Source organism: Thunnus thynnus, chromosome 24 (assembly GCF_963924715.1).
Source record: "Thunnus thynnus chromosome 24, fThuThy2.1, whole genome shotgun sequence".
In the NCBI taxonomy this organism is placed as follows: domain Eukaryota; kingdom Metazoa; phylum Chordata; class Actinopteri; order Scombriformes; family Scombridae; genus Thunnus; species Thunnus thynnus.
Window position 1 is genome coordinate 9,511,333 of NC_089540.1, and position 25,093 is coordinate 9,536,425.

Sequence of the window (25,093 nt, forward strand, 5' to 3'; positions counted from 1 at the left end):
CCAGAAACAAGAGTCTGGACATCCCATACACATACCTGGACCCAGCAGTGGTGGAAAATAGTGTGGCCCTTTGAATATCAGAGGATGTGACCTCTGGATTAGCTGTTGGTCAAATTATAAAGTGGAAACAAAAATGTTTTCAATGCAGCCTCATTAAATTGTGGTGAAAAATGACAAACTGCGTTAAATAATAATCCTCTTCAACCTGCTTAAATATAAAATGTTCAATGAATGTTCATGAACACACCATGTAACCAGCCTCCTTTGCACATCTGGTTTTCACCTTTTTATAGTTTTAAATCTTTTAAATATGCTGTGCCACTTTACTTACCACAGATCATTGTGTTTTATCATGTTCAGTGTCATGTACATATGGAGATTATGTGCCTATATTATGTGAACCTTATATTTTTCTATATGCAGCTGTATGCAAAACTTGAGCCCGAGACCAATTCCCGTCAGGGACAATAAAGTACATCTTATCTTAACCAATAAAGGTTCAATGTTTGGTTTGTGCAACTGCTACTTGTATTTACCCTTTTTATAATATATAGAAACATTATTTACAAACAAAATATATGTCTTGAATTTTAGTGTTTTTTTGGTATAAGTATGGTTTGAATGTTTGTATATTTTTATCTGAAGAGAAATATAGATCATGAGATTCATGAGATTCAACATTTTATTCACAGACAGACAAATGGGTGAAATAAATAAGAGGGGGGGATGATTCTTGTCGTTGTAACTACTGTTATCACCTTCATCACCGTAACATTGAAACACACAAAATATTTACTGTACATCAGTCACTTTCAGTTAAATACATAAGTTAGAGTCATACTTCATTCTATAGCTTACAATTGTGTGGTTTCTAATTTCAGTGACATTTAATTTGCAGGTAAAGTCATTAGGCTTAATAGCTTTAGCAAAAGAATATTTCTTCTCCCCAAGGCACGCCTCCTGACGTTCATGAGAAATACGCTGCATTTCTGTACAAATCATCTGTAGTGTGATCAACCAGGTCAAGTATAGAAAATAACAAGTGTTATAAATCAAAAGCAGTTGTTAAGAATAAAAACACAATCACAAATATAAAAATAAGAAATCATTCTGCAGTAAGTTGCATATTGACATCATAAAAATCATGTGTTGTATTGCTTGGACTTTGGTCTTGAAAAAGAAAAGAGCATCGAGCTGGCGAACTGTGAATATTTTGTTTAGCTCCTGAAAGTTACAGTAAGAGGAACTAAAAATGCACTACGATTGTATCTTTATACCATTTCAGTGACACAGTGCTCTCTTCCTATATAATGCAACACCTCAGGATCAGTTCAGTAAAACCAAACTGGCCTTGGACATATTGTTTTAAAAATGCATTAGAAACTAAAAATGCTATTTGCAGATTTTATTTAATGACATATTTTTCTGATCATGTATTTTAAGTTGTAACAAACAGCAGGATGTTACATTAAGAGTTTTTATTACTTTTATAATACAGTATGCATATTATAAACTGCTACAAGACATGATCCTACATTACTTCTGACATGTTTTCTTGTATATTTGATTGTTAAAGTTTTCCCCTTTAACTTAAAGCTACAAGAAACTCAAAATTGTTAATTGTGTTGTTTCATTACTTAAATTAACTGTATCATCTTCATCCAACAAATTGCCGGTAAAGAAGTTCAGTTCAGGTCATTTAATGGTTCATCTGGATTAAACATACAGTTTATGGGAGGAAGATTCCTCTGTTAGTGTTATGTTGTGTGCCATCTTTGCATATTAGCAACTTAAGCCATGTGGATTTGTTGTGGTTTGAGGCTTTGAGGTCATCTGCATTTTTCTGTGGTTTTCTAGTAGTAGGGTTCTCTCTTTAATCTCTCTCTATCCTGGCATCTGGACATATTACCTTTTATTTTATGTTTTCTCTAACTTCAAATGCTTTGGGAAGTATGTCACATGCATAACTATATTTGAAAATAGTGCAACTCTAAATCATGTTTCCTGCATCTTTAAATATTGCTTTGAGGGTCAATCCGCAAGAATATGAAATCTGAAAGTCAAGACTAATTCCTGAGAAAATCTCTCTCCATCTTCCTTTGACACTAACCAGATTTTCCATTTACTCCACATTTAAATCATCTTCACTTTTAATTAGAGCAGATAATTGCCGAAAGTCAATTTATCTTTAGCTTTAGTCTCCACACAATCATTTGTATGCAGAAGTGGGGTAACTGCCACAGTATAATCAAGAAATTAATCAACAAGGATGTTCAAATTTAGTCCAGTTCTCTGTAACAACTCACTTGTAGTTCATCCATCGGGGTTTAAAAAATTAGTCAAATAAAAATATATATATATTATTCAAAATAATTAAAGAACAAAAAATCTTTGCTGCCTTCTACATATCATATGAAGTCTTGCTTTGGCATGTGAATCCATAAAGTAATATAGCGGTCTGTTTAATCGTAGCTGTTATAATGTTCAAACCAAAATGAGAACTTCTGTTTCAACCTGAAAAACACACAAGGTCGCTCACAGTAAGTGCTGGTAAATTTAGGTTTAGTTTAAGATGTAGCGACTGAGCATGCTCACTGAACTAGAAACACAATGCCCTGTTATTACATTTTGTATTTATACCAATAGATTCTGCATGTAAGCATGTATCCGAAAATATATTTTAAAAGATGCGGATTTAACATAAAGTATCACATTTCAAATTGAGACAAAAGTGCTGCTATTGACTGTGAGAAGTGTGAAAAAATGTATATTTCAATTTCATTCACATAGCGCTCTGATATCTTTCTGAAATGTATAAACACACGTAGCGTTCTTATTCATGCACCAGGTCAGTAAAATAATACTGAAATATTACACTTTATGCTCATAATCACGATGAGGAATGAAAGATGACGTTACAAGTAAACAATAAAAGTGATTCTTCTTTCAGTGCTCTGAAGATTGAAAAAGAAATGGAGACAAACAGGAAGTGATGTCGTCATGCCTACCAGCTCATTTGGTTTCACAGCTTTATGGTCAGTTGGGATGGTTTTGCTGATGGCTGGCAGGCAGCTTCTCTTGGTCCACACTTTGGTACACAGGTCACTGAGAAGGTCAAAGCAAGTGGAAATGGTGAAGAGATGTTGAATAAGGGCATGAAATATTGGCAGCTTCTGTCCATAAATATCATTATTGGCCATCAGATCCCACATAGGTGGAACAACGGTTCATTAGTCATTTGGTCATTTAAAAGTCAGAAATTGGTCTTGTCCATGATGATCAGATGTGTATTGATCTCAGAGGTTAGTCTCATCCCAGGTTGGATCGTTCATGTTCTTCAGAACTCTCCTAATGATCCTCTCCAGCTCTTTCCTCGCTCGCTGCTCCTCCTCTAGCGTCCTCTTCATCCTCTTGTTGTCCTGGAGGAGGAGAGGGAGTGAGAAGTACAAAAACTGAGTATATATTTGTAAACATACAGGCTGGTGATGAAGATAGAACCACAAGTTGACTGTGGGCATACAGTATCAATTAGTGATGTAACATTTCTGCAAATGTATGTTTTACTTGTTTAAAAGGTGTTTGCTAAATTGCTCATACTGTGTCCTTTACAGCCGGATTTTGTTGCACTTATAGCAGCAAGAATTGTTATCATCAATAACGACCCGCTCACTATACATTATCCCTTACTTAATTTATAATGCCGAGCTGGTTAGAGATGCATTGAAACCAATAATATCATCCTTATCAACACCTCTATGTGCTCTTGGACCTCAGTTTGAACCCTGTAACGTCGGACATTTGAACAGCAAACTCAGGTTAGGAATAAATTGCAGACTCACCTGTTTGAGTTCCTGGACCTCATCTTTCAGACTGTACACCGTGTCCACCAGACTCCTGCAGGATCAGAACATCTCTGCTTTACTTTAACACACATACTGCAGCACGATATTGACAGAATTGTACCACTGAGTGCTGTATTATTTTATTTTTTGTTCTTTGTCCCCCCAGGGATCACTATCACAGCCTAAGTTATCAGCGTTTGCACACATTAAGTATACACCACACACTGAAACACACCTTCATCTCTCGTCTCTCACCTCTCCTCCATTACAGTTTGTCCGTTGCTCCTGGTCTCCTCCACGATAATCTTCTCCTCCTCTGGAAACAACATATGAACATCCTTCCTGCTGGAGCCTGATCGAATAATGAAAACAGTGTAAGTTATTAACCCTCCGTCACACACGACATGACAAATACACAAACACATACACGAGCACACAATCATTTCATTTGATGAACACAGGAGTCAAAGAGGAATGACGTTACAGAGGGGCTTAGACACTAATGGGGTGCCTGACAAACTACAAGCAAGCCAACACCGGATGATACTGAACAATGCTGCTCAGAGACAAAGTAGAACCTTAGTCAAAAAAAATGGTCAGTATGAACACTTTTTCTGAAGCCAAGTGCAGACCAAGAAGCTGTACCAGAACAAGGAGGTCTGAGATCAGTTCTAGTTGAACTGTGGTGCAGTTTGTGTGTGTGTGTGCATGTCATGATAACATGACTAAGCAGATAAGTTGCTTTAGTGACGTATAAGCGGAGAATTTGGTGCCCTGCAATAATTTACCTTCTTGAGAAAAGTTATTGTTGTTTCAGCTGTACATACGGTGCCTTTGAATTGTTCAGTATTTATCCTGCATTCATCAAAACGGTGCCACCACTATTTCATGGTGATGGTGGTAAACGCCTTCATTTTTGATGGGGGAAGCATTATGCTAAATGTAGAGCTGCAATGATTAGTTGATGATTAATTAGATCGTCAGAATATGAATCTGCAACAGTTTCGATTCATTGTTTAAGTGATTTTTTTAAGCAAAAATTCACTGGTTCCAGTTTCTCAAATGTTAATATTTTCTGTTGTTTTTATTCTTCTATGATAGTAAATTGAATACTTTTGGCTTTTGACTTTTGTTTGGACAAAACAAGACATGTGAAAAAGTCACCATAAGCTCTGGGATCTTGTGATGGGCGTTTTTCACAATCTGCTGATATTTTATAGACCAAATAATTAATCAATTAATCAAGAAATTAATCTGTAGATAATGTCGATAATCATTAGTTGCAAACTTTAATGAGAGAACCAGCAGAAAAACTGAAAGCTGATATGTGATAATACACAAAGAGGATTTTATGTGTAAGAAAATGTCGCTGCATGTTTTGTTAGTGTTGGTGCTATTTTATGGTTCACTTGCTCATCACTCTGTATATTAAATAACTGGTAATCAGACTATCCTGTTATCTTTGTCCACCTGCTTGTTTTGTTTGCATGCAGTCGAACACACAGCCATTAAATATACTGCTCTACGGGGCAAATGCTTACTGAAGAGGGAATCTGCACTGGCTGAGACACAAACACAAACACTATGTATGCACATAACACACACATGTACACACAGTAGGTGAAAGATGCGGACCAAAATATGGGTATAGAGTATACATCTATCCCTACTTGTGAGCTAGCTGGTTTACCAGTATGTCTGTGGTTTGTGACACCAATATCTTACGAGAAAATGAGGCAGTCCTGTAACTATGGGCGGTCCACAGACTGTCATAATCCGAGTCTTCTGATTGGTCAGAACATGGCAGGTTTCCAGGGAAACCAGCGACGGTGAGGCTGGTGTCAGCGAGCACATGGTTGTGCATGAGGTCAGTCCCTTGCCAGGCTGTACCATAAAGTAACCAGCAATAAATGGGGGTTGGAGCAAATCAAATTCAATGGAGTGATGGGAGGAGTTCAATACATATTGAACGGAAGTTGAGGTGTGGGACAAACCATATTAAAATGTGGACCGAAAAATTAAAATAAAAATAATTTTGAGATTCAAACCAAATACCAAACACAGAAGGAAAAAAATGGTTGGGTGGGATAAACCATATTGGATTTGAGAAAAAAATAAAGAGATGCATGTCAAGCCACACAGGAAATCAGTGAAAGATGTAAAGATGTGAAGAGATACGTTGGATAAAAAAAGAAGAAAAAAAGAAGAGAAACAGGAATGAAGGGATGACATAAAAAGAGAGAAGAGAGAAAAACATTGTTAGAGCTGAATAAGAAACAGTGGTTAGCAACAAGACAGATAGCAGTGTGTGAGCATGTGTGTTCATGACGACGTGTTTATGATGCTTTTATATATAGTATAAATGTACTGATGTGTGTGTGTGTGTGTGTGTGTGTGTGTTCACTCACTGGAATTGAGAGTCTGCCGTGTCTTGGCGCTGGTACAGTAGGCCTCGATCACTTTCAGTATCTGAGCGTCCTCCTCTAGAGCTGCTGTACCTGAGAGACAAGAGACAGGTGAGATGGTATAAAAAGATGGAGAAAAGAAAGCGTTCAAGTCTCCGTAAATGCAGCCAAATGAGGACTTACACACCCCTTGGCAGTCATATTAGATTAGTACAGTGTTGGATTTTTGTGGAAGTAAAGTACATATATTATCTTTTAAAGCCTGGATTTCTACTGTAGACCTATGCAATTTGGTATTTAGTCTGCTAGTGAATATTTGAGGTATTTTAATTGTTAGATTTGTTGAAAATGTGACTAGAATGGACCAGTAGCTGTCTTCAGTCTGTGATATGAATTTATGCAAACTTTACCAGTTTCATTTAAGTTTATTATGACCGATAATGAAAAATAAAATAGTGTATTTCAGTTTTTGAGTTGCCTACTTACTCTTTCTGACGGTGAAGTCTTCTTCTGAGGGTTTCCTCTCCGGCTTCCTCTTAGGGAGCAGCTTCTTCATGTTCTTAGGACTCTTACTCATATCCTACAAACAAAGACACATAAATGTGTAAAGTAATTTTAATTCCAATTTCATAGAACTCAGAACACAGATAAGATTTCAGCACAACATACAGTAAACCATAAAATATAAGTTTGATTCAGTTTTTAGTATGCAGGTGAACAGTACGTCTTTGTTGCTGAGAGCAGCAGAGGGCCGTAGTGGAGGCGCTGGGCGAAGGCAGCTCAGGCTCCAGGGTTTGGGGGTACTTGGTGGCTCCAGGGGCCCCCACATGGGGCTGCTGCTAAGGGTTGTCCCAAATGATGAAGGATGGGGAAGGGTGTGGTAGGCGTTTCCACTGCTCCCTGCACGAGACTCTGAGTGTCTGGAAGGAGTGACGGGGTGGGAGGGCAACTGGGAGGAAGAGAGGAGTGATTAAAGAAAGAAAAGAGGAGTGAAAAGGGAGAGATAAGGGCGTAGTAAGGTGGATGAGTATCAACTGACTAACTGGTCAACTGACTTATTCTTTTGAAAAAAGGAGGACTTACTGTGTGACAGACAGACTGAGTCCTGTGCGAGTGTCTGTGCGTGCCTGAAGTGTGTGTGTGTTTGGTGAGAAGGTCCAGCCAGTCTTGTAGATCCTGCTGACTGTTGCACGCCACCTGCATCCGCTCACACTGGCCGCCTGCACAACAACACGCACACAAACAAATGTATAAATGTACACGAAAGCAGGCACAGGCCACACAGACAAACACACAGCTGTCACATGTGATCAAAAGACAAAAATGGGCAAGTTTGGCAAGACTTTGTTTGTCCAAAGACTATTTCTCATAGTAAGCTAGTGATTTCCTACATTTCCTGTAATGCCTTTGCACAATATGCAGAGAAAAGACATGAACTTCTAGCTTGTGGTCTAGCTCGTGATTGATGGCAATGATGTAATGTTTTTACCTCATTGAGATGTTTTCAGGTGGGGTTTCTTACTTGACTATTATGTTGCACTTTTAACAGCTACAGATTAAATTATAAAGGAGTATAAATTTAGGCCAATTGGACTCTGCCTGAAAACCAGTTCAGCTAGGAACCTTGTAGGCGTTCAGTGTGAAGATACTAAAATCATAGTGATGTGATCTTGTCTTTCACAGCGGGATTCTATAAATGAGCTCAGTAGGAAACGAGAGGGGTCTACAAGCTAAATGAGAGCGAGGGCTGACCGGATATTTCAAAAGCATTCCTCAGGTTTTCTCCGTCTTCTATTCTGGAGATGAGCATTCCTGACAGAGGCATCTTCCCCTACAGAGACACAAACGCACAAATACACAGTGTTAATTACTGGAGCAAAGAGCAGAGCTAATAATGCACACACATAAAACTTTTCCATATCTACAGTGTAAACATGATTTGTACTGTATGTAACTAAAGTGAACATACAATGGTGTCATTTCCACCAGGACATTTCTTTGAACTTTAACAGTTTTAGTTTGATTTGCTGACTAAAATCTGTCTAACATTGTCCTCGGACTGTCTAGCTGCTAAAATCCAGATGAGACAAGAGAGATAAACATATTGATATGCATATCTGGGTCATCCTTCAAATATTACTGTGTGCTCACGGCAATAATCTTTAATGGCAGCAGCGAGAAATTTACAAATGCTTTACTGACTTTTTTTTAGGGCTGAAAAAGCAGTTTTGCATCTTCTGCATGTTTGTTGGGTAATTTAATCTGTATTTTGATTTACAGCACAGTTAAGGTTCTCCAAAAAAGATGCTGGAATTGAACATCAATCACAAAATAGGCAGTTTTTGAAGACCTTCTGACTTGATCTAAGTTTCACTTCATGAAAAACGTACCTGGTAGATGAATCCGCTCATCCTCAGGCTGGCAGAAAGCACGACTAGAGTGTGAGGGAAGAGCACGAGGTAGCGTTCATTTAACTCCTAAAAGACAAAAAAAGTATCTCTTACGTACTCTTCTATGGTCACTCGAACTCAACAGTCTTGTGTATAAACAAACACGCCCTCTGATAAGTGTGTCTTTTATCTCATAGACAGTATGGATTTGAGAAAGATGGTCTCAGTGTGTAATTGAAGTTGCTGTGATCAATACCTGACAGTTCTGAGTGTGGACTGTGGCCTGGGACATATGGAGAACAGGGCCGAGGGTTTTGATGTCATCCCCCTCCCAGTTTCTGATTGGCTCTGTTAAAATCTGTAACTCCAGGTCCTTCTTCTTCCTCACCTCCTGGCACTGAGCCTGGAAACACAAACAGAAACAATCAAAGAGACATAAATGCACAGAAAGTCAATGTGATATTTCTGTCGCCTGTTAGCTGGTGTGATTACACATAAAGGTCAGGACGCGGGTGAATTTGAACATATTACAATAAGCTACTGTCAATAATGCTTCATTGAAATAATAAAGAAAGTCGTGCCTTGCTCTATGAAATACAAATGTCTTCCCACACTATTCGGGAACAATTTTCTTTTGTTTCAATACAGTTACCCTCATTTCTAAAGAGTTCCCTTTACATTGGTAGTTACCAGCAAAAGTTCTTGTTTTGGCTTTTAAAGAATACATCCTGATGTTTTATAAGAGCTAAATGTGGTACAGTAGGTGGTAGTGACTGTGAAACAAAAAAAATATTTTAAAAGCATATTTAAAACCTCATATGTGCTGTGTGTGTGTGTGTGTGTGTGTGTGTGTGTGTGTGTGTGTGTGTCTTACTGCAAGGGTTTTAAAAGAGGTCATAGAAGCGTGGAGGTCAGCTCTGTCAGGGTGTTGGTCCTGAAATGAAAAAAATATAACAATAAAACATGAAAATGAGTCCTACCCCTCACACCATCATGCTTGTTAAGAAGAAACGTAACACTCATCAGTTGATTGGTAAGTCTCTGTTAATTAATTTTTATCTGTGGTTTTCCTGGATAACATCAGTCATCAGTTTTAATAAGCAGTACTGGAGTAAACCAAAGGAGGCTCAGACAGACAGAGAGATTCTGGCTAACCTCCATGTGTCTGTCCAGTTCTTTGAGCAGGGTTGGGTATCTCTCCAATCTGGTGAAGGGTTTACTCAGACTGGTGGTCAGAGTCAGGATCCCCGGACTGGACGCCCCCTTTGACTCCATGTACTCCCCCAGCTCCTCACTATGATGCACACACACACAGACAGGCACACAAAATGCTGTATATTCAGACACGTATGTTTTTATTTTCTCTTTTGGGCAGAGAGTTTTGTTTTAGTGGTTTACACAACCTGCACACACAGTGTTTCTGTGACTGTACCTGTGTTGGGTGAGTACATTGACAGCAGCTGGATGGGTGGAGCAGTAGGCCACGTAGAGGATCTTCATCTGGGGCATCAGACTCAGGAAGAACCCCCCTATCCTCTGCTGGCTCTCTGGAAGTCTGCACACACACAAGTGACATGTTACGCTCGATTACAGCTGGCATATTTTATTACACATATAAAGATTTGAATACATGATAAGTATGAGGATTAATTTAGTCCTCCAGGATTCAAAATGTATAGAATGAAAAAGCAAAAAAAAAAAAATCACAGAAAGGCTGCATTTAAGATTATCTTGGTTCTTCTTCTACTACATTGATAATTTGGTGACTAAAATCAAATAATTTATTATAAATACTAAATAATATTTGTATATATTTTCTCTGTTTGTTGACCATCTTTTAAAATTTTCTTTACAAATTATCTTAAAAACTTTGTTGCCTGATCTCTGCTGCCCTTTGATGGACTGCACTGCAATGACTGTGTTACTTCACTCTACCACTAGATGTCTCTGTTGCTATAATAACGGACTGCATTCACACTCAAAGTATTGTTAGATAAACAGGATGTTAGCATTATTGTGTGGGTTTAAGAGGGTCAAGTTTGTGAAAGGATAAGTGAACGGAAAACCAATTTGTATTTGTAAGAATTGTAAGTGTCCTGAGACAATTAATGTGTCAGATAAAAGGACATAATAATTGCTGGAGTACTGGAGTGAAACTGTATACATATACTATTGACTATGCTCTATACAATATTAATCTATGAATACCACATGTAGTAGGAAACCTGTTGTTACTGTGTCACAGTGAAAAGCTTCTAAGAGAGCTTCTAATGTTTAATATATCTTATGAAAAAAATATTAAGACTGTCAGACTGACTTTCAGCATGCAAATTTACAACACATTTCAAAAACGGCCTGTTTTAGGCAGGTACTGTAAGTGAATTTGTAGAAGACAAAAAAGAGGGGTGCACTGACTTTGTATGCTCCTCCAAGGACTGAACCAACATCTGCTGGAAGGTTGAGATCTCCTCCAGATTTCCCTGAATGTGACTGATGTCAACACTGCTGAGTCTGCATTGACAGAGGAGAGCAGCAGAAAGAATAGTACAAATAAATCAATATATTTGCCAAGCTGTAATATATATAGGGACAGTCATTTGTGTACAATGAATTTGCTATTATGTGTATATGTACTAGTATATAATATCCAGTATGCATCTGAGACTGTATATTTGTGTCTGACATTCTGTGCAAGTTGGACAGCTTCTATTGGTATTACAATAGATATGCTGGTGTGTGTACCTCTGAAATCCTATTCTGTTGAATAAAACAAATGGTGTAAAAATAACTCCACCTGTCTGTCGGGTGGAGTGAACGCAGGTATGATCCCAGGAGACTCTGTAGCTCCCTCGAATATTCACTCTCTGCTTCCAGGATGTTCTGTAGGACCTGTCAGAGACACACACACACACACACATACACACACACGCACACGCACGCACGCACGCACACACACACACACACACACACACACACACACACACACACACACACACACACACACACCCACACACACACCCACACACACACACAGTTCTATATTATTTATAGCGGATGATGTAATGCATGAGTAATGGAAAAGGATATAAAAGCAGTTTTACTGTGTATTTTTATCCATAAAAATCTATCTTCCCATAACAACAAAATTTATTTTACAGGTCTCATATTTCCCTTTAATTTCATAGAAAATAGCTGATATTTAAGAGTTTTGACGGTAAGAAGTAGAGCTGAAATTAGTTGATTAATCGATGATGAGTGATGGAAAATTAACCTCTTTTGATGATCGCTTTACTGTTTTACCATCTTTACTTTTAAAGCAAAAATGCCAAAAATGAAAATAAAATGAAAATTGTTTTATATCACTGTAAACTGAATATATTTGGATTTGGACTGTTATTCGTAATTTTATCATTACAGAGGAATATATTAATCTTAGAGTAACAAGTCCTACTTGGAAATTAAAATGGGTTAACAGACATTTCCATAAAATGTGTTAAAAATGTGAAATGTCATGAACTTGGTTATCAGCTTGACAAAAGCAACCTCATTGTCAGCCACTCACGTCACAACAATCTATGACAACCTATGTCAGATAAGACTCAAACACAACATCTGGTGAGTTGAAGTGACTCCATAAACTGTTTATTTGTCACTGGGTGGTGTATTTTGTAATAAGCTAATGGAGATAGTGATCAGATCCTGTTGGGGCTGTAACACTGGCTCAAGTAGCTTTCCATGAGTTGATTAGACAGGCTAATTGGCTAATTGCCTCTCGACAATATCAGAAAGCTCTGATAATGCGGTTTCTGATAATGAATATAATATATAAGTAAAAGCTGAACTTCAGATGAAACAACTCCAAACACTTATCTATAATTCATTTGTACATATTTATTTTTGATTTAAAATGTGTATCTCTAAGAGGAAACAGAGTGGATGTGAGTGCAGGCATGAGCAACAAGAATATTGTGAAAACATGAGTATTTTCAGACCTGAAACAAAAGCATACACAGACCACACACACACACTCACAAATAAAAAAGCCCAAAAGCCTAAAGCATGCATCTTATTTTTATACGTGCTGCTGTTGTGAAGCTTTTTGGGTAAAATCCATTGAGGGAAGGCAAAAACGCTTTTATTTATAACTTTTTCTTTGACATTTCTGTCTGGGAACAGCTCTGACTTCAGGCGGGGTCTGTCTGTATGTGAGAGAGACTCAGGTACCCCAACCAAAGATGGACTGCCTAGGGAGATTGTGGCAGCTTGTTGCATTATTAAAGCACACACATACACACACACCAACAGCAGCAACCCTGGGGCAAGGCTGCCCCAGAAACCACTGGAATGGAAGAAATAACCTACATTACATCTGCTGCACTCTCACACACACACACAGACGGGGAGCCATGCATGATCCACAAATTATTACATGCTCACACACACACACAGACATAGCAATCTAGTGTTCCCCGGTCATTAATTGGATGTGTGGATGAAAAATAATTGATTTTAACAGTCTAGAAAAGCAGACACACATGTGACAGTCATCCATTAACTCGGTTCACTCCATCAGTCTAATCCCTAAAACTGTGCCAGGAGACATTGAAAGCGTCTACAGTAAAATGGAGATATTCAACTTCAAAGTTCACACTGTTACCTGTGAATTTGCCCTCTGCATTTTTAACAGCTGAAATAAACCAGGCACGGACGTGAAGCATCATGTAGGCAGGGCGGAGCAGGGTTTTCTACCTGCTACACCAACTCTGTCTCCATCACCACGTGCATATTGAATTTTGCCGAGTGATAATGCAGTTGGTTATGCAGGATTTGGAAGTGTATGGTCTATTAACTGGTACTGCATTAATTAACTAGATTGTTTTAACTGCATGATCATGGATACACATTGATTTGATTGATTTATTTTAATGTAAACCCTGCAAGGTTCCACTGTTGCATCACATTGCCTCTTGTACAATGAGGTATACCTCATTTAGAATGAGGTATGTAGAAAAAAAAAAAAAATAGACCAGCTGCGTAAAAATAGAGATGAGCTGCACTGAGCTGCTCCTATGTGTATGCTGACCTAAATTTATTTCATATATTGAATCCTAATTATAAGAGCAAAATTAAAGTGAGAACCTGTAGATTTTCTTCTTCTTTCCTCACTTGTTTTGGATCATTTTTGGTCATCATAAAATAATAAGCACAGTACACACACACGCACACACACACACACAGTATTTTAAGAGTGTGATGCTCACCACGTTGTAGTAGGTTTTACTGATGATAGTGGTGTCAAAACCTTTAGGGGGACTTCTCAGTGTCCCAGACTTTGGCTTGTCTGATGACTTGTCTACAAAGCAAGAAAGAGGGAGAGAACAATTCAAAGACCATGAACAGATGGACACAAGATCAACATGTAAGATGTTACATCAAGTTATACTGAATGTCTTCTGGTTTGTCGTTCAGAGTGATATTTTGATTTGGTTTGGAATAAAAAAAAGTACTGGGAAGTCAGCTTGAGCAGAAGAGGCGAAGGTAAGTGAGCAACCTATAAACCTCAGACTTTATAAAAAGGATAGCATAATTAGCTACATTGTGTTTTTTTAAAAGGAAAAACACATCTTTGTGAAGGTTTTTTCACTGTCAGACAGAAATATAAAAACAATATTAGATTTAAAATTGAATGAAGATAAGATTAAAAAAATATACATTAATACAATTTCCACTGTACTGTGGTGCACTGTTGTGTCTCAGAGCAGAAATCACAACTCATTACAGCAGCTGAACTGTCATCTGAATTCAATAAAAGACAAAAAAAATCTCTCATATAAAGTCCCAACGTTTTTTAACTGCAGGACAATGTTGTGGCTGTTACATCTACTGTATGTAGGACAGCCAATGATTGAATGCTTTAATTTACAGACTCCACAATGTCACATCATTTCACTGTCCTGGTTATTGTTATTTCTGCATTGTTTGGCCAATAATGACACATTCTGTCATATCCTCCAGTTCACTATTGTCCTTTGCAAACATTACAATGTAAAGCCAGAAGACTAATAAGCATTCTCTACATCATGGGAAGCTTAATGTACTTTTTAGATCTATCTGACTGAGTACATAAAGTAAAGAGACATTCTTTTTCTTGCTTTTCTTTTGATTTTAACTCAAATTTCAGTCCTGGAAGGTAAGCAATTGGTTCTTCAAATAGGAGTGCAACTGCTATATATGCTATTGTTCTTTGCTTTCTGTCATTGTGACAAAGGCTCAGTCTCAACAACAATGATTTGCGTCAGTAACCCAAGATAACAGACACGTGCTGCCTCCCATTCACCACTATTAACCTGACAAACAACCACCACCATCATACTGTAAGTTTGGGTTTCTCAAGTGCATATCCGCTATCTCACACATCAAACAACTCCCACTGGCCATATGGATTTGCTGCCATTCCTCAGTGCACTGGTTGTTGTTTTCATCTCTAAACTTTAGGTCAGGAAGTTCCTTTCTATACAGCAGCTCTGTAACTTCCTGTCTTTGTGTGCTTGGGAAGCTTCCTTCCTTCTTTCCTGCGTTCTCTCCTCAGAAAGCTGCACAACTAAGCAACACAATCAAACAAGCCACAAGGATATGGCTCGTGCAAACACAGGGGGCAGCAGCTAACACCCTCATGGACTCACAGTGGTCAGTTTGAGGTCAGACTGAGAAATAAATCTAGCTTTTCAGTACTTCCCTCATAGTTTATATGAATCATTAATAAGATCTAAAAAATAAGAGGAACAACCTTGCAGATACCAACCTTTCCATAAATATGTTACTCAAGTTATTACGTCGAGTAAAGCAATTATCTCACATTTCTGGTGATAACATGTGGTTTGTGCATAATATCTTGTTTTCTTATCTTTATTCACATTGTAAACAAACCTAATACTTGACAAAAATCCATCACAAAGGCTTAAAAATGCCTTCTCTGCATCTTCTCTCAAAGTAATCACAGACTCGTGGGTAATATAAACTCAAAGGTCTTCGAATATAATGCTTCAAATTTCCCTTCATTTGCAAGATTAGCGGACAGGCCGCTTCAAACAGCCTTTAATAAAGTTATTAAAATCTGTAATCCCTCATTCACATTTCTGATCTAAACTTATGAGCAAAAGCTGCACACAAATTAGCTTGTGGCGAATTAGCAAATTAGCTATGTTTCAAGGATGTGTTGGCCAGTTTTCTTCCTTAAGAAATCATATTACAAGTAAAAGAGTTCAGTGAGTTATTATCTGTAAGAATAGACCTGCAGGAAGTCTGTTTGTTTATGTGTATCTGTGTGTGAGTTTTCTCTGTGACACTTGCACATTTTCAGAAATTCATATAGAATGATATGGAGTTTATTTTAATATATGATACAGTATCCAGTGGTATGTGCTTTATCTCCCTACTGTTTTGAACAATGACAGTGAAAATACTGATGCTGAAGGAATAAGAGCTGCACCCACCGCTTCCTTTCAGCTCCCGTACATAGTTACTGGGAAACCACCCAGTCTTGCCATTGAACGAGCCCTCCCACCAGCCCCCCTCCTCCTGCCTGCTCACACTGATGATGTCGCCCTTAGAGAAAGAGAGTTCGTCCTCATTGGTCTGCTGGAAGGCAAAGCGAGCCTTAACCAACAAATGGCCACACCCACTGCCCTCCGACATGTCCTGGGGGAAAAGGAGAACAGGGAAAACAGAGGTGACTTAATTTGTGCATAATGTACTTGCAGGATATATGAAAACAGATAAATGTCAGTTTATTTACAAGTTGTGGTCAGAGAGGAGCAGCGCTGTACAAGAGCACACTCCTCAGAGGATGATATCTGAGTTTTCATGACAGACTAATATCAGCTTTGTCTATATCTAAACCTGATCTGTGTTTGTCTACAGTGCTGTCATTACTTGTGACATGTGTTGGTGTCGTCACCATGGTAACTCACCAGGCTGCGGTACTGAGGCTGCAGCAGTTTGGAGGAGCGACTCTGAGTGTTCAGAGAATCAAATGACTTGATCCTCAACGTTGAGGAGTGTGGCACGCACACGCTGTCTCCAGGACCACCTGATTCTGCACACAATGATTCAATTAACAGTCAAGTTCAACAATTAAAATATCTTGATGATATTTCTTGATGAATGATACTAACAATGAACCTAAAGAGCATTACTGTATTAAAACAAAAGTATTCTGTATAATATAAACTATAATATTTTCATTAGTTGTCCATATGATACTAATACATATTAATTAATATGAATATAATCAGAATAAAACTATAAACATAGAACAAAAACTATGTAAGGTGGACAAAAAAGGGACAAATTCCTAAAAAAAGGAAGAAAAAAAAAGACTGTAGACATGAATTTTGAAAAAAGACAGACACAAAAAATATAAACATAAACAAACACACACACACACACACACACACACACACACACACACACACACACACAAAGTGTTACCTTCAGTCGCTTTGTTAAGGGCAACCAAGGAGTTTAGGACCTTGGAGAAGTTCAGTCCCTGCAGGAGGTCATTAACCTCAAAAGGCTAAAGGAAAGCAAACAGAATAAAGAATATGGAATCAATTTTGGAACAGCAATAAAGCTTTGAGGCGGGAGAGAAAAGACGAAACACCTACACACACTCATAATAAATTTATAGAGCGTGACTTCCTGACATTTCCATGCGTGCATCTCCCACAGAGATGTGGTGATGAATAGAAAAGGATGTGACGCCCACCACTACACCACTGCTTTCTGTTTGGAACAATAACATTTACTGAATGCATTAAACCAAAAAAAAAAAAATCATATTTTATTTAGAAATGATGGTTTTGTTTCTTCTAATTTCACATTATGTAGATGTACTTCAGCCTGAAAATGAAGAAACCCTGAGTTTAGTGGGGGTTTTACATCCTTGCTCCAACTGCAGTCTGGAGCAGGATTACTCAAAGTCTGAGCTCCCCCTTGTAATCTCTCCATCACACACACACACACACATGCACGCACACACACATAATCAAAATACCTCTGAAGCCCCTAATCTTGTGTATACAACACATTGACAGACTTCTACATTCTCAAGGCGTGAAGTTGGAGCTATTTGGGACATAACAGTCAGTCAGGACATTTTTAATCAAAAACTATTTCACATTAAATGGCGAGAGCAGATAAAAATAGTAAATCTACACTTCTGAACAGATTGGATTTCTTAAATTTAATGACAAAACTACACTGTTCTTTGATGTCGCCTTCCTTTCAAGCATCCACTTAGTTTGATTTAAATACACAGGCTGATTAGTATTCAAAGCAGTATGGACCCAACTGTGTACAGTAATACACACTTTCACCTCTCCAACTGGCACTAAACCAAAATACATGATGACTTTGCTGCAGTAGAAAAGTACCAGTGCTGATTCGTTCTTTTACATTAGCTGCTATCAAGGTACAACAACGTATCAATGGTCTTGATCAATCCTGAAATCTGAAACCATATGTGGCATGTCAGAGAGGAAAATAGCTTCTTACATAACAATCTTACAGTAATAGCTCACTAATGGAGCAATAGTGCATTTGATATTGAAATTTAAGATGGAACTATATTGATTCCTGAAATAAAATTGGTAAAATTTTGTGACATATTTATCATTATGTGAGCAATGACCTCAAGAAGCCCAGTAAGACAGAGGACATCTCATCCTATACATGTCTCTACTTCAGCACATAAATTAATCAGAGTCATCAGAGTCCGATATTATAATAGATTATTTATCATGAAGATTATTTCCTCGTCTTTCGGAACAAATTTAAATGAAGTGAAGATACTCTTGTCTGCAGCTGTGGGAAGCAGAGAGCACAAACTGTAATCACAGCATGCTTGAAACAAACGTCTGTGATTGGTCAGACACCTTACCTCATAATAGGGAGTGCTTGATTTAATGCTGCAGAGAAGACATCCCACCCGATTAAGTTTAATTATTGGCGGAAGCCAAATTCAATTGTTATCTGATTAATTGTGCAGCCCTCACAGAGTCAGAACTCATCTCCAGTCTTACTGGCACTTGTCGTCCACTCTGTAATCCTCCTTTATTGGACGGACAGCCTGGCTCGCCTCGGCTTGTCCGATGACTGTCTGGGAGAATTACTACGCTGATGTCGGTCAGCCTGCTGGTAATGGAGGCCTTGGCTTCTAGCTACATGGCTGACATGCCTCTAATCAACCTGATTGGAAAATCCACTGGCTGCCTGACGTGTTGCATTACATCAGCCCACACTTCTCCTGTCTCTCTCCTATACTATAAATTCAAGATTTTTGTTTTTTTGAAGAGCCATCCATCATGGAGCTTTTCGGGAGGTCCAAATAATTTTCCTAGTTTGGAGCAAAACCTCTTTAAAAGCCTGCAGCCCAGAACTGTGTTGCATAATCTGCTGTTTTCCATTATGATTTCATGGCTTTTTCCATGGCTAAGATCAATAGTGTGTGTGTGTGTGTGTGTGTTTGTGTGTGTGTATGTGTGGTGTGATTTCATACTACATTACTCACAAGTCCTCTCTTCACACCCGCTGTCGGGCAGGATATGACCTGGCTTGACACACTGTAGTGCAAACACACACACATACACACACCCTGATATGTGTTATTTTAGTCTGATAACAGTATCGGTATTTTTTAAATAAACATGCCAGCAGCTAAACATTTTGTACAGTCCTGCACTTTGATTTCAATATCCTCAAGTTGATAACAACTCTGCAAAGTGTTGTGTATTGCTTCCTGCAGTGATTTGCCGTTATTCAAGTCAAAACATTTTTGCAAGAGCATTCAAAACATAACATGATATTAAAGCTCTAGTGAAAGCAAGGATAATAACAACTACAGCCTATAATCATTACCATCATCAATAACAATATTCATGCACAATATCATCAGCCACCTCAACAATGTCCCTGCAAAACTGATCGAAATATCTCATCCAAATTCATTTTAGTCACAAGACTCCCATAGACGACCGCAAATCACAAATAAGCATGTAACAAATAAACAAACTGTATCGTATCTCTCATCACAGAAAGGCAGTGGACTATATTTATCTCAAATACAGGGACAACACCTACCAAATATATTCTTGGGAAATGAAAAAAACAGCATGTCCATGCTTATCTCTGCCTCTTGTTTCCATAACTACAAGTGAACCATAACTGATCCTCTGGCAGCTTTAATACATTTATGCCTGCAGTTTTGAAAACAGACGTACATCTTTTTTGAAAAGGCAACTAAATAGTGCAGATTGAACAAAAGCTTTGTATCATAAATTCATATTAAATACAATAGTTTGTAGTTTCAAGCTTATGTAGCCTAGAGGAGACTCTTCCTTATCTTTATGGTACCACTCTCCACTAAGGTAACATTTATACAGAGATAAAATAATGGCTTTATTATGGATATTAATGCATAATAGATAATTTATGAGCCATTAATAGGAACAACTGTTGGGTTGCTACATGGGTTGCTTTAAATGCTAAATAGAGAGATAGGGCAGATCCTCACAATATGGCAACCCAAATGTTGTCATTTTATGCATTTAGCTGATCTATAAAGCATATTGTTTACTTATCATTAATAAACCCATTAGTTACATCTTATAAACTCTTTATAAATATTAGAAAGTGATAGCACAAAAACTAACATTTTTTCTAAAGATAAAAGTAACATTGGCTTATATTAGTGTCTATTTGCCATATGAGAATCATCTGAAGCCTCATATAAGCTTCACATCAACTTTTAATTGCATTTTTAATTGCATTAATTTGCATAAAATGACTATGTGGACACACACCATCACTTAGATTGAAAGCACATTTGAAGGGGATCTTTTCTGACCCAGCTTAAGTATTCCTTTATAATTAGTTTCTATACCAAATATTGAACCACAAATGTATTTTGCATCCATAGATATCTTGTCAGTCATTTATAAATGGGTGATTGATCCCTCATTATTGTCTCAGAGGGCAGACAGAGAATGTCAATACAATCACAATCACACTATATTATCATGTTATCTAAAACAAGAGAACATAACAGTCATAATTATTTCTATTAATTGATTGAAAGTGAAGGATGCAACAACATTTGAATGGTAGGTTTCATTAAAACCATCAATCAACATTATATATATATATATTTATACATACATACATACATACATCAGTTGCACAAATAAATAAATAAAATAATTTTCAAATATTTTCATTGTTGTATATTCTGTACCACTGAAAAGCCATACAATTTCAGGCTTAATGGATGTATTTAAGAGTTTTTATTAGTTTTAGTCTAATTTGACCAGGGCAGTGTGTAAGGGTTAAAGCAGACTTGAAAACTTGTGAACCTATCCTTTAAATCAGTGGTTCTCAACCACGGACCCCCATCTGATAAGATTTTTGTTTTTAGCTGTTTTATTACAGAAAGTGCATGAAACCCACCACCAAAATAGTCACACATTCTGTCATTGTGTTACTTATGGATGGAATAGTGATAATAAATGATTCTCCTTTTTCTGGGGACTCCCCTCAAAGACTACTGGGGGTCCCCGAACCCCACTTTGAGAAACACTGCTTTAAATCGTAAAATGACTGAAACAACTAAACACATCCACGTTGTATGTATTTTAATGGCTCAGTCATAAATAAATTTCCCGCCACAGCTACATTTACTCTTAAATGTGACTTCTCCAGGTTGCTCGTGAATACAACTGTTGCTGTCTCGTGCCGGTGAATGGACTAACGGCTAAAGAGTATCAACAGGTGTAAAGACGTCACTGATAAACAGTCGGCTTCATAAGCTTTAAGTTAACCAATGCTTTAAACGATAAATAAACAAGTTTAGGTATTATGTCATCTGTTTTCTAGGCTTCATACCGTCTAAGTGCATTAATAAATACATTATTGATAAGTCCACTCACCTCCACACCGAAAGCCCCGCAGCCGTTTATAAACTCGGTAATGTTCCTCTGACACTCGCTGTCGCTCCTCGGTTCCTGGAAAAACTACACACAAAAAGTGACAAAAATGAGCTGCAAGCACTCAGCCGACGTGTCAGCAAACTGTCGATGCAGGAGGTTTAGGATTTTCCCGCAGGAAAACAACCTGACGCCGGGCGTTGCTGACTGTTGCACTTGCTGCTGCTTAACGTCATCAAGCCTGCCAGAACAATACGTCACACTTCCGGGTTCAACTTTCAGATTAAAACTTTAATTAAGCGACGCATTAATACATTTTAATTTGAAATTGTTCTTTTTCCATAAATTTTCATTCATATATTTTTTGTAGTTAGTAGTAAAATGAATTGAGCAGTTACAAAAAAAACCCTCCTCTGTGTCTTCATTTGTGCCAGTTACCTCCAAGTCTCTGAGAGGGATAGTTTGTATTTTTCAAGCTGGGGTTGTATGAGGTGTTATCTATAGTCAAGAGTATTACTTGCAGTAGATGGAGATACTGTATTACCCCAAAGCAGCACTTTCTGACCAAACAGCTGAACCACAGCATAATACAGTGCTCGGCATGTGTAGGAAGATGAGAAGATGTAGTGCCAAAGGACAGGGCTGTCTGATGGCAAGGTAAAGTGGTGAAAATATTCTAAATATAGCGCACTCTTAAACTGATATTGATTTTTTTTTTTAGGTGGGGCTTTATTTAGGGGGCTAAAATATGTTTTGCTGCTGGCCCCATCCACAGCAGTACATTGATTAGCTTCTGTCTGCTTCTCCAAACTGGGAGCATGCAGACCCAAATCTACTGCAGGTAATACACTGACTATGTAAAAGTACCTCAAACAATCTCACTTCAAAAAATACAAACTATCCCTTTAAGGTGGTACATTTTTCATTTAGTCTAACAGTTGACTAACTGTGAAGCTGTTACTATAGAAGTAAAATCAGAAGTATGATGTGTGAGCCATACTGTAGCAGCTGGCATGTTAATGGCCTTATTTTGAAAGCAGCATTGTGTCATTGTGTGTTGAGTCTTAGCTGACAGAAGATCTACAGTCTCCAAGGGAAGCTGGATAAGCCTTAAGAGGATATGACGTTTGCAGGTTCATGGTCCTGTGTGTGTGTGTGTGTGTGTGTGTGTGTGTGTGTGTGTGTGTGTGTGTGAGAGAGAGAGAGAGAGAGAAATAAAGAGGACCATCTCTTTGGAACAATCTACTTCCATCACTACAGTCAACAACAATTATCATTACTCAAAAAGCATCTGAAAAGGACTCTCATTAGCAAAGATTTATAACACTTCATTAGTTTCATTGTAATGTATCACAACTTGTTGTTTTTTTCTTTTTTAAAGTATGACTATTGATATCTATATAGGGGAGGTATCTTCATAAGCCATTTTTGGCTTCCAACCTCTCCTGCACAATGTTCAAACTTATAAAATACTCTGAATAATAATGTGTGTCTGTCATGTTTTTTCCACAAAAAAAGTTAAATTATCTTGTTAAAATCCTTAAAATAATGTTCTCCTTCTCCATTATTAAAAACTGTAGAATCTAGAAAAATCCATTCTCAGTGTGTGCGCACATCACACTTGTTTAAGTTAAATATTGGACCAGGATTGGCTCCAAACGAGCTGTGATGTCACAATGTGTGATGGCCCAACACTCAAAAAGAGATTTTTTAACTTTCAGCAGATGAATGTGAAAACACCCCTCTAATATCTAACATCATTCTGCACAGTGAAGCTCACACATTCAACTGTAGGAACAAGAATAAAAACACATTTTTGAGTGGAGGGGGTTTTAAATTCAAATTTTTGGCATGCAAAAAAGCCTATACGAGCCATGGGTCTAGCTATGGACTGATACAATATGGTAGCAGGCTATTCACACTATTAATCTGGTTACCAATTAGTTTTGGTGACCAGTGGACCAAAACATATAGTCCATTCAGTCACAGAATGAATAAGACATCAAATAGAAGTAGTTGTATTACAGTAGTCCTTTTAGCATTATTTGTATTACAAAATTACAATTTCATTTATGCAGGAATCAGGCCACATTTACATATTACTTGTTACGTTTTCCTATCGTTTTTTTCATCCAAAACAAAATAATAGATACATAAATTAAAAACTGAGAAAAACAAAAACAACGGGTATCTATAACTGTGAGGATAAACTAAGTAGAAAGAAAACAATAACTAACATCATCACCATCACCACCAGCCTGTTTCAGTAAAGAAGTATTGTTGTTATGCAGTAAATAGTACGTCTATCAGCATAGACTTATACAATAATGTAGTATTCACCCTTTGACTTTAGATTTATTGAAATTAGAAGAAAACACGTTGTCAAAGTGGAAAAAAACAAGTCTGAATATTTGCTAATGAATGATGTTTGGAAATTGAGGTTTTAATAGCCTTCTTTGTTATTATTTGTTATTCTATTATTATTGCAAATACTATAATCTAAACCTCTGGATCCTTAAACTCCGTTGGATGAACAGGCTGATTGGATTTATATATTTCTCATGAATTTTATCTTCTCTTCAATTTTTTATATACTGAATATATTTTTGATCTTGTTTTTTTTTCCCCCTTTCCACATCCCCCCATCCACTTACTTTGTCCAGCGTCCCGGGTCTGAGTCGCTCCAGCAGCCTGCACAGCACGGCTCCATCCTGCAAAGACGTTTGGAGGAAAGCTTCTGGATCAGAGATGCTTTTCTTGGGAGACTCCAGGACCCCCAGTGTTATGAGCCATGTTACCGTCTGTTCGGCCGAATTCATGCCTGGGTCTCTAATGTCATAAACAACAGCAGCAGCAGCAGCAGCAGCACTCTGGATGTCTGCGCTATCCTTCTTGTGGTGCGTCCGAAATGAGACAGGAGAGTCAGCCCCGCCTTGTCTGAACGTTACAATCAGATAGAAAAAAATAGCTATGGATGTGGAAATGAGAAATAAAGGTGTTTCCTTCCTTTGACAGCTCCGTATTGTCCCGCACTGCTCTGTCTCACACTGCTCTCCCTCTCTCAGCGGATGTTGGCATCACTTTTGCACAACTGTAGCAGAGGCACTAGTGTCAAGTCAGATACTGCAGAATACAACTTCCTTTAAGAAATTTCACAACTAAAAACCTGCTTGCAGGTCCATTGTTTTCTAATTGTTTGTCCACTATTTTTATTTTCAGCGGTGGAAGAAGTACTCAGATCCTTTACTTAAGTAAAAGTACAATACAGAAATGTAAAGAAGTAGAATTTAATAGAATAGATTTAAGTAAAATTCCTGCATAAAAAAAAAAAATCCCATTTAAGTAAAAGTACATTAAGTATTAGCAGCAAAATGTACTTAAAGGATCAAAAGTCAAAGTAGGCTCCTCATTATGCAAAATGGCCCAATTTAGAATGTCATATTTATATCTATTTATCATACGTATAGTTTATACTG

General features: G+C 37.7%; 1 protein-coding gene across 2 annotated transcripts; it reads right to left on the bottom strand.

The window, feature by feature from the left end:
- Positions 1-668: 668 nt before the first annotated feature.
- Positions 669-24,689, bottom strand: LOC137176897 (rho guanine nucleotide exchange factor 7-like). Of its 2 annotated transcripts, XM_067582926.1 has the most exons (22): positions 24,272-24,689; positions 21,621-21,704; positions 17,128-17,212; positions 16,608-16,732; positions 16,131-16,335; positions 13,899-13,990; positions 11,432-11,526; positions 11,053-11,148; positions 10,070-10,192; positions 9,793-9,931; positions 9,512-9,571; positions 8,894-9,040; positions 8,638-8,724; positions 8,000-8,078; positions 7,331-7,467; positions 6,972-7,196; positions 6,734-6,827; positions 6,251-6,340; positions 5,568-5,726; positions 4,098-4,194; positions 3,840-3,894; positions 669-3,419 (listed from the first exon to the last, which is right to left on the bottom strand). In XM_067582926.1, the coding sequence occupies exons 1-22, from the start codon at positions 24,434-24,436 to the stop codon at positions 3,297-3,299; spliced, it is 2,562 nt and encodes an 853-aa protein (XP_067439027.1). In that variant the 5' UTR covers positions 24,437-24,689; the 3' UTR covers positions 669-3,296. The 2 variants fall into 2 exon arrangements, with proteins under 2 accessions (XP_067439027.1, XP_067439026.1); XM_067582925.1 differs by lacking the exon at positions 5,568-5,726 and having other exon boundaries at positions 24,272-24,679.
- Positions 24,690-25,093: the final 404 nt, after the last annotated feature.